The 11,036-nt window shown below is 32.2% G+C and overlaps 2 protein-coding genes across 2 annotated transcripts; one reads left to right on the top strand and one right to left on the bottom strand.

Moving 5' to 3' along the window:
• Nucleotides 1–3,397: 3,397 nt before the first annotated feature.
• On the bottom strand, nucleotides 3,398–6,046 carry LOC133321807 (SUN domain-containing protein 3). Its single transcript, XM_061530881.1, has 5 exons — nucleotides 5,900–6,046; nucleotides 5,435–5,848; nucleotides 5,283–5,375; nucleotides 4,998–5,164; nucleotides 3,398–3,422 (listed from the first exon to the last, which is right to left on the bottom strand). The coding sequence occupies exons 1-5, from the start codon at nucleotides 6,044–6,046 to the stop codon at nucleotides 3,398–3,400; spliced, it is 846 nt and encodes a 281-aa protein (XP_061386865.1).
• Nucleotides 6,047–8,596: 2,550 nt separating this feature from the next.
• On the top strand, nucleotides 8,597–10,234 carry LOC133321808 (cyclin-K). The gene is made up of 2 exons (XM_061530882.1): nucleotides 8,597–8,982; nucleotides 9,047–10,234. The coding sequence occupies exons 1-2, from the start codon at nucleotides 8,629–8,631 to the stop codon at nucleotides 10,232–10,234; spliced, it is 1,542 nt and encodes a 513-aa protein (XP_061386866.1). The 5' UTR covers nucleotides 8,597–8,628.
• The last annotated feature ends 802 nt before the right edge of the window (nucleotides 10,235–11,036 follow it).

Consider the following 11,036-nt stretch of genomic DNA (forward strand, 5'->3'; position numbering starts at 1 on the left):
GCCTTATTTGGTTTGGCTGTGTGGGTGTGTGTTGGGTTAGTTGGAAACTCAAAATTCCTTTAGAACGCAATCAATAAATCGAATCCTTGTTTTTGTTGTTGTTTTTACACTGGCAGACACTGAGGCACTGTGACAGGCATCAGGCACCAAATACCACAACGACGATACAGTCAAAGGACGTGCTGGCCACTTAAACAGGCATTAACACATACACATACGCACGAATCTACGGGGAACAACTACAAACTGTGTTTTTTTCTTCAAGAATTCTCACATAGGCAAGACCACTCACGCACGCTATGAAGGATTCTTTTTTCTGTGTATGGTTATTTTGTTTGGTTTTGCTTAAGCCTGCCTGCCTGGCTAATGGTGTCTGTGTGTAGTTATGTTTTGCTGCGACTTGTCAGTTTTTGTTGTTGTGGTGGTGGTGGTGTTGTTGTTATTATTCTTTTACTACTATTGCGGCTGCTTCTTCTTCTCTTCCTCTTGTGCTAATGCTACCTTTATTACTCAGATACTTTTTTATATACACTTTCTTTTTTTCTATCTACTTCTTCGTCGTCTTCTTTTTTCGCTCTATTACTTTGACTTCTATTTGTTTTATTACGTTTCACGGAATTTGTTAATATTTAAATTATTATTTTATTTCATGGTATTTTTAGCCCTTTTCACTCTTCACTTTATATTTTTGGCTCTCCTCTCCTCACACAGTAGAAGCCCAAGTGACAGCTAAAAATCACTTTTTTCTGCCTCTTAGTTGTTATTTTTTTATCTAACTTTTTTATTTATTATTGTTGCCCATTATTATCATCATTAATTTTTTGGCTTTTCTTTCACTTAGATAATCACAAAAAATATATTATTTTTAATTTATTTATTTAAACAATATCCCGTTTGATGCTTTCTGCTATCTTCTTCTTCTTGCTCTGACTGACTGACAATTCGAGGAAATACAAAAAAATCCACCGCTAAATTTTTCCGCGCACTTTGTGTGTGTCTACCAACGAGAGCAAAATATAACTGTGCTCTATCTTGTTTGTTTGCTGGCTGCAGCCTGCAGGCTCAAACAAACAAGCATATGCTCTCATGAGAGTACGTTCAGTGTTGAGTACATGTGTATTGGCAGAGAGCGACAGTGAACGAGTTGTGTTGTGGGTTGTTGACGGTATTCTATATACCCAGTTGGAAAAATTGTCGTACATATGATAGAGAAATGGAAATAGTTTTCCAAATGTCGTAAAGGTCAAAAACTTGTATAATATGTATAAAATCTGGTAAAATTTAAAAAATTATATTTTTCTTCTCTACAATAATGTATTTTAGGTAAATGTTGAGATTTTTTACAAAATTTAGCGTATGTCGTAAATGTCAAAAAAACTGTAAAAAATTTATAAAAACTGTTCAAAAACAAAATTAATGTTTTTGGATGTCACTAAGAGTGTATACGAAAATTATTTTCGATTTTTGACATAATTTTCCAAATATCGTAAATGCCAAAAACTTGTAAAATATGTATAAAAGCTGGTAAAAATTAAAAATTATATTTTTCATCTCCACAAAAATGTATTTTAGGTAAATTTTGATATTTTTGACAAAATTTAGCGTATGTCGTATATGTCAAAAACCTGTAGAAAATGTATAAAAACTGTTCAAAAATTACAAAAGTCAAAGTCACTACGAGTGTATACGAAAATTATTTTCGATTTTTGACATAATTTTTCCAAATGTTGTAAATGTCAAAAACTTGTATAATATGTATAAAAGCTGGTAAAAATTAAATTTTTCATCTCTACAAAAATGTATTTTAGGGAAATGTTGATATTTTTGACAAAATTTTGCTTGTATCGTAAATGTAAAAAACCTGTAGAAAATCTATAAAAGCTCATAATAATCAAAAATAACAATTTTCAAAGTCATTAAGAGTGTATACGAAAATTATTTTCGACTTCTGACTAATTTTTCCAAATGTCGTAAATGTCAAAAACCTGTATAACATGTATAAACGCTAGTAAAAATTGAAAATAATATTTCTTCATCTCTACAAAAAAAAATAAAATTTTGAGATTTTTTACAAAACTTAGCGTGTGTCGTAAATGTCAAAAACCTGTAAAAATGTATAAAAACTGTTCAAAATCAAAAATTACGATTTTCGATGTCACTAAGAGTGTATACGAAAATTATCTTCGATTTTTGACACAATTTTTCCAAGTGTTGTAAATGTAAAAAACCTGTATAATATGTATAAAAGCTGGTAAAAATTAAAAATTATTGTATCTATCATCTACTAATAAGAAAATATTCTCATTAAATAACAGAGATGGGAAGTTACAAATATAAAAAGAAAAAATATATTTTTTAGAATTTTTTGGAATTTCTACAAAAAGGCGTGGATTTATTTAAAAATATTTTTGGTGGTTAAAAATCCAAATCTGTGTTGATGCTTGAAAAACTATTTTTAAAAAATTCACGCCTATCCATTATAAAATATATTTTTTAATTTTATACTTTGTTACGACAATTTTTCCAACTGGGGTTTGCATTTCATCTCTCATCTAAATTGTATATCTTGTGTTTTTTGGTATTCATCATCATTCTGCTGGCCTTATGCTTCCGCTTCACAACAACAAAACAATGCGCAAAAGATAAGATACAAACGAAACATCAGAAAACCCAGAAACATAAATACAGACAGACATACATACACGCAACGATATATGAACGAAGATTAGTTTGTGTGTCCGGTGTTTGTTGATAAACACCACAGCAGCAGCTTACAAATTCTGTGAAGACATGCCTGCAAGAGCAGGTTTGATGAGTGAGTGAAAGAAAGAGTGAGAGGGAGTACCAATTGGAGCCTAGCGTGAAGAACTTTGCATTGTTATTATTTAACCAGAGAGAGGGTTGGATAATTTTCTCTTGATTGGTGGGTGGGTGAGAGCGAGGGAGGGAGGCAGGGAGGGAATGAAATGAAAGTATCTCACCGATATATGATTGTATATACAAAAACAAAACACAGCTCGCACATAATGTCAACAATCACCATTGCTCTCATTTGTAAACAGACCTAATCATGACAAGAACAACAACAAACGCCCACCATTAATAAAGGCGATTCATGAGTGAACAGATAAATATGTGAAAGTTGTGGGAGGAAGAAATATTAAAAAAAAGACAATTTGGAAGACAGTGGCAAACAATTAAATAGCACAACAACAAGAATATAGGACAAGAATTTTATTTTAATGATTAAATTATTTTTTATTTTGGCAATTAAAATTATTGATTAAAAAATACATTATCATCTAAATAACAATACAAATAAATAGTAACAATAATAAAATAAATTATTATTATAATTAAAATAAAAAAAAATTATCAGTGAATCGATTCGTTGACCTTATAATCTGCCATAGACAGCAATTCTGTAATGAAAGAACACAAAGAAAATTATTAGAAGCGATTAAAAATTAAAAAAAAAACTTTTTTATGGAATTGAAAATAAATTTTTAAAAAATCCACGCCTTAAAAAATTAATTTTTAAAAAATCCACGCCTTAAAAAATTAATTTTTAAAAAATCCACGCCTTAAAAAATTAATTTTTAAAAAATCCACGCCTTAAAAAATTAATTTTTTAAAAAATCCACGCCATGAAAAAATAATTTTTTAAAAAATCCACGCCTTGAAAAAAATAATTTTTAAAAGAATCCAAGCCTTGAAAAAATTATTTTTAAAAAATCCACGTCTTTAAAAAATTTTTTTTTAAAAATCCACGCCTTGAAAAAAATAATTTTTAAAAAAATCCAAGCCTTGAAAAAATTATTTTTAAAAAATCCACGCCTTAAAAAAATAATTTTTAAAAAAATCCACGCCTTGAAAAAATATTTTTTAAAAAAATCCAAGCCTTGAAAAAATATTTTTTAAAAAAATCCAAGCCTTGAAAAAATATTTTTAAAAAAAATTCACGCCTTGAAAAAATATTTTTAAAAAAATCCACGCCTTGAAAAAATATTTAAAAAAATCCACGCCTTGAAAAAATAGTTTTAAAAAAAACCCCACGCCTTGAAAAAATATTTTTGACAAAATCCACGCTTTGAAAAAATATTTTAGAAAAAATCCACGCCTTAAAAAATATTTTAGAAAAAAATCCACGCCTTGAAAAAATATTTTAGAAAAAAATCCTCGCCATAAAAAAATATTTTAGAAAAAAAATCCACGCCTTAAAAAAATATTTTTAAAAAATCCACGCCTTAAAAAAATATTTTAGAAAAAAATCCACGCCTTGAAAAAATATTTTTTTAAAATTTTGAAAAAACCACCCCTTGAAAAATATTTTTAAAAAATCCACGCCTTGAAAAAATATTTTTTAAAAAAATCCAAGCCTTGAAAAAATATTTCTAAAAAAACACTCCTTGTGTAGAACCTCCACGTCTTTAAAAAAAATATTTTTAAAAAATCCACGCTTTGAAAAAAATAATTTTTAAACAAATCCAAGCCTTGAAAAAAATATTTTTAAAAAAGTCCACGCCTTAAAAAAATAATTTTTAAAAAAATCCACGTCTTGAAAAAATATTTTTTAAAAAAATCCAAGCCTTGAAAAAATATTTTTTGAAAAATCCAAGCCTTGAAAAAATATTTTTAAAAAAATCCACGCCTTGAAAAATTATTTTTAAAAAATCCATATTTTAGAAAAAATCCACGCCTTAAAAAATATTTTAGAAAAAATCCACGCCTTAAAAAATATTTTAGAAAAAAAAAATCCACGCCTTAAAAAAATATTTTTAAAAAATCCACGCCTTGAAAAAATATTATTTTAAAAATTTGAAAAAACCACCCCTTGAAAAATATTTTTAAAAAATCCACGCCTTGAAAAAAAATTTTGTAAAAAAATCCAAGCCTTGAAAAAATATTTTTTAAAAAAATCCAAGCCTTGAAAAAATATTTCTAAAAAAACACTCCTTGTGTAGAACCTCCAAAAATTATTTTATATATTTCCTTACCTATAAACACACGTATAGTTTGGATGACCATGATTCGAGAGAAATTTAAATCTCAAAAATCCCACACGATCATTGGTAATTACGGTGAAATATTGCCGAGGTCTCTCGGGGTTATTGAGAAAACGATATTTCCCCAAAGAAAATTCATGGAAGTCCTCATAGATACCCTGTAGGAACAAAGCAAGAGTTTAGTAATCATTCACAATAGCCTTCATACAGGCATCAGCTGTTAACATGCCATGGAAAATGCAACCCTGAAATTTGTCACTCCCCTTTTTTACTCACAATTATTTCAAAATCCTTTGGAGCCGATGTGGTATTCTCCGTTGGCGATTGATATTTCGGTATATGTTCCACCAATATTTGATCTAAAATAATCTGCCAAAAAAATCGATATAAAAAATATTTTCCCTCCAAAATTTCTAATTCACACCCACCTCATGTGACAATTGTATTGTCACCTCAGCCTGTTGACCGCGAAACCCAAAACAGTTACCCGGCTTCATAGAAGTTCGCAACATGTGTACGGGAGGATTGCAAGTGAATTCCATACCCAACCAGGATTGAAGAAAATTCGTGCCACAAATTGGTTCAGCCATGAGAAATAAGATTTTGGCGCCCAACTCATCCGCGGCATAATTCACCCGTTCTACAACTTTTGTCACAGCTGGTTCGTGGCTTTCTTCCGAATCCTTTATTTCCTTGGATTCTTGATCCATTTTAAGCATTTTCTTTAAATGAAATAAATCATCCCATATTCCGCTGAGGCGTTTCTTAATCATTGCATCGATCGTATCGGATAGGTGATACGGTGATTCCCGGCCATTAATGGAATTATGTAGAACTAAATGCTAGGGGAGGGAAGTGATTAAACAATGGGGTTTGGTTTTTTTTTTACTTACTGCAATCTCATCGATCTCCTCCCGCAGGCGTTTTAGCTCCTGGGCATTTTGAATATTATTCGATATCAGGGTATAAACGAAACAACTAATCAGCATTGTTGTGATTATATAAAACACACAGATACGATATCGATTCAGTTGAATCATAATGAAAATATTTGTACTTTTTTTGAAGAAAACATTGTCAAAATAGATTTTGACAGAGAGTGTTTTTAGGGTTCCCCAATATTAATTTTTTAAAAATTTTTTTGGAGGCGTGGATTGTTTAAAAGTGATTTTTGGGGGTCCTAACCAAGGCGTGAATTATTTAAAAGTGATTTTTGGAGGTCCTAACCAAGGCCTGGATTGCTTAAAAGTGATTTTTGGAAGTCCTAACCAAGACGTGGATTGTTTAAAAGTGATTTTTGGAGGTCCTAACCAAGGCGTGGATTGTTTAAAAGTGATTTTTGGAGGTCCTAACCAAGGCGTGGATTGTTTAAAAGTGATTTTTGGAGGTCCTAACCAAGGCGTGAATTTTTTAAAAGTGATTTTTGGAGGTCCTAACCAAGGCGTGGATTGTTTGGACTTCTACGGCATATTAACAGCTGATGCTTATATGGACATTATTGTGAATGGTTATTAAATTCTTGTTTTATTTGTATTTATTTTGGCAGGCCATTTATGAAGACTTACATGCATTTTCTTTGGGAAAGCGTGGATTTTTTTAAAATATTTTTAAACAATATTTTTTGAAGGCTTGGATTTTTCTAAAAAATATTTTTTCAAATCGTGGATTTTTTAAAATTATTTTTTTAAGGCGTGGATTTAAAAAAAATATTTTTTCAAGGCGTGGATTTTTTTAAAAATAGTTTTTTCAAGGCGTGGATTTTTTTAAAAATAGCTTTTTAAGGCGTGGGTTTAAAAAGATATATTTTTTCAAGGCGTGGATTTAAAAAAATATATTTTTTCAAGGCGTGGATTTTTTTAAAAATAATTTTTTTAAGGCGTGGATTTTTTTTTAAATAATTTTTTTAAGGCGTGGATTTTTTTTAAATAATTTTTTTAAGGCGTGGATTTAAAAATAATTTTTTTAAGGCGTGGATTTAAAAATAATTTTTTTAAGGCGTGGATTTTTTTTTAAATAATTTTTTTAAGGCATGGATTTTTTTTAAATAATTTTTTTAAGGCGTGGATTTAAAAAAATATTTTTTAAAGGCGTGGATTTTTTAAAAAAAAATTTTTTAAAGGCGTGGATTTTTTTAAAAAAATTTTTTTAAAGGCGTGGATTTAAAAAAATATTTTTTCAAGGCGTGGATTTTTTTAAAAAAAATAGTTTAAGGCGTGGATTTTTTTTAATATAATTTTTTTAAGGCGTGGATTTTTTTTAATATAATTTTTTTAAGGCGTGGATTTTCTTAATATAATTTTTTTAAGGCGTGGATTTTTAAAAAAAAAAAATTAAGGCGTGGATTTTTTAAAGAATATTTCTTGAGGCTGAATTAAGGCCTGGATTTTTTAAAGAATATTTTTTGAGGGTGAATTAAGGCGTGGATTTTTTAAAAAAAATTTAAGGCGTGGATTTTTTTAAAAAAAATTTAAGGCGTGGATTTTTTTAAAATATTTTTTAAGGTGTGGATTTTAAGCTGTATAAGCTGCTGTTTATATAAATATATATATTTTTTATAATTTATATTTGATATTCATTCCTTTTAAAATAATCCCCTTTCCGGGCTCTCTCTCTCTGTTTCACACAAATAACCCGTTTATTAATTTATAATGAATTCAATTGATTTGCCATGTGTAAACTGAAGTTAATAATTTACTAATTTTTAGTTATTTCATTGCTTTTTGAAATATTCCGCTTTTTGTTGCTCTCTCGTTCACTAAAAATCCCTATTTTTTAATCAATAAATCAATTCAATTGATTTGCCATGTGTAAACCAAAGGTTATTTTTTTTAATAATTTGTTACTTTTATATTTATTAGTTACTTATGTTATTTTTGTTATAATTTATCATTATTTTTATATTTGTTATCCATTACTTTAATTATATCCCCCCTTTTTCCCTTCAATTTAAGCCACTCTTCTCACATAACAACTCCCATCCCTGCCTTTCGACTACAACACTGTTTGCCGGTGAACAGCTGTTCTCTTTCTATTCTGCTGCTTCTTCTTGTTCTATGCAATAGTTGACCATTCACAATAGTGTTGGGCAATTTGACAATTCATAAGAGACGGCAGTAGACGATTTACGTGCATTGCTTTGCTGCTTCATGCAAAAAACGAGAAGAATATTTAACTAAAACACATTTCTATTATTATTTTAATTAGAATTTCTAATGAATTAAGTTGTTGTTTTTGTTAATAGATAAAGAAACAAGATAATTACGTGCAAAGTTACCGGGCAAAACTAAACAAGAAAAATCAAAGTAAAGTGAAAGCCAAAGGAGACGGACAAACGACAGCAGCATTCCAGTGTTTTTTTTTTTTTTTGGGTGATCCAAACAAGTGTAAGCACACGATAAGACTTGTGACCGCCACAACGCCTATCTACCCCGCCCCCGTATAATAATTGAGCACAACAACAACAAAAGTTCCAAGCAAAAATTTTGTAAACAAAAACTTCCCCAAGAGAAGAGTGAGGGTTGGTGCGGATTTTTAAAGATTTTGTGAATATTTTCTTGAAAAAAGTGGAGTCTCTGGTATCCCGGAAGACTGCAGCAACAACGTGTTGAAAATTTAGCGGAAAATGCCTTGTTGGTATTATGACAAGAGCGAGCTGCGTGACACTCCTTCAATACGCGATGGTATACCCTTGGAAACGGAACGACGTTATCGCAAAGAGGGTGCCCGTTTCATTATGACCTGCGGTACCCAAATGGGCCTCGGCCACAATACCATGGCCACGGGTGTGGTATATTTTCACCGGTTCTATATGTTCCAGTCCTTTAAACAGTTTCCACGTTATGTGACGGCATGCTGTTGCCTGCTGTTGGCCGGCAAGGTCGAGGAGACACCAAAGAAATGTCGCGATATAATTTTAATAGCCCGGCAATTGTTGTCCGATAATCATTTCTATTCGTTTGGCAAGGAACCCAAAGAGGTAGGTGGCCGAAAAAATTGTTTTTTTTTTAATTTTTAATTCTGTGGCTTTTTTCACCTTGCAGGAAGTCATTACCTTGGAGCGAATTCTGTTGCAAACCATAAAATTTGATTTACAAGTTGAGCACCCCTACTCCTTTTTGCTACGCTATGCCAAGTGCTTTAAGGGCGATCAACAGAAGCTACAAAAAATGGTCCAAATGGCTTGGAATTTTGTCAACGATTCGTTGAGTACCGTGGTGTGCCTACAATGGGAACCGGAAATCATTGCCGTGGCCTTGATTTATTTGGCCAGTAAATTAAGTAAATTTACGGTAACCGATTGGATTGGAAGACAGCCTCACCATACCCGTTGGTGGGATATGTTTGTTTCCGATGTGACCATGGACATTTTGGAAGATATTTGCCATCAGGTCTTGGATTTATATCAAACGAATTCCAAAGAAACTACCGAAAGCAATAGTCCACCTCAGAAACCACCTAGCAGGGCGGATAGCCCAACTCCCATGAAATCCTCGCTGCCCTTGGGGAATCACAGTGGTTCGCCGGCGGGTAAAACGAAAGGTGGCCATGGTGGCCAACCCGCATCCGCGGCGAATTCAGCAGCGTCATCTGGTGGTGGTGGCGCTAACCACGATATTAACAATGCACAAAATATTAAACCCATACCGACCATTGCCTCTAGCATACCAACTGTACCTCCTGCCTCCATAGATCATCATGCAGCAGTGCCACCGCCACATGGTGTGGCCGCCGCAGCAGCCTCTTCTGGTTATCATCATCCTCCGCATCATCATCATCATGCCGCTGCGGCCTCTTCACATCATATGTACACTGCCATGCCACCCATGGCTGGTCACCATCCAATGCATGCCATGTATGCGGCGGGTGGACCAATGCCACCACCACCCAATGCCGGCTATCCGCCACATCCTCCGGTGCCAAGTGTGGCCGGGCCAAATTCGGCGGCGGCAGCAGCGGGTGTTATACCACCTCCCTTACCGCCACCACCACAGCCCATGGTACCGCCCTATTATGGGGCACCTCCTCACTATGCCAGTGTACCACCAATGCCGCCAGGTGCTGGAGGCAATAGCACCGGTGGTGCTCCACCCCCACCACCTCCCGGTGTAGATCCAACCCAACCGCCTCCACTTACATCTAGTAGAGGTGGTGGAGGTCACCCTCCTCCCGGAAATTATTATCAGCCCCCACCACCTGGCAGTTATCCCAGCAGTCGGCAACGTTACTAAACCCAAAAAAGGCTGTCTTATGATCTGTTTTTCCTACTCCTACGCCGGCTCCGACAACCTACCACCACACCATAACCTAACCCAATGTAAAATTGAAGGTGTGCGATCGTGTGCGCCTGTGTGTGTGTATTAGGGTATGGCATTTGTTGTAATTATTTTTTTATTATTATTTTGTAATTTTTTTCTCATTAATATTTTTTCTTGTAACAAAAAATATAGCAAAGACAAATTTATTTCAAATATAGGAAACATAAAGGAATGAAACAAAAACAAATATCAATATTAATTTAAGAGAATTTAGTTTTTTATAAAAAAATATAAAGGAAAAGATAAAAAACAAAAAACCAAGCAAAAGTTATTTAAAAATATATAGCATTAATATTTTTTCAAAAATATTCAAATAATCAAGAACGAAAGGAAAATATCAAAAAAGAAAAAATAACGAAAAGACAATTGCAAGTGGTTTTATTTTTGTGTATAAAAAAAATTAGTTTATTATTTTTTTAAGAATAAAGGTTACAAAAAAAAAAAATGTTGAACAAAAAAAAATTGAGTGTTTCAAAAAAAAAAAAAAAAAAACATCGAGGGAGAAAAAATAATTTATATTTCTCACTTACCCATCCCTAGAGTGTTCAATCTTTCTGCCTGTAAGGACTTTGATCCGTTTATTTCTTAAAATATATCTTCAGTAGCAGTCAAATCCAGTTTCGATAGAAAGATAAGGGGATCCAAATTGTGTTTCAATTAACCTTGCCTCGATGTGTATTCTATAATAACTCAAAATCTGGAAATTAAAAAAATA

This window comes from Musca vetustissima, unplaced genomic scaffold, assembly GCF_032173495.1.
Source record: "Musca vetustissima isolate MV318-11 ecotype Yass unplaced genomic scaffold, APGP_CSIRO_Mvet_v1 utg2708, whole genome shotgun sequence".
Classification (NCBI taxonomy): Eukaryota; Metazoa; Arthropoda; class Insecta; order Diptera; family Muscidae; genus Musca; species Musca vetustissima.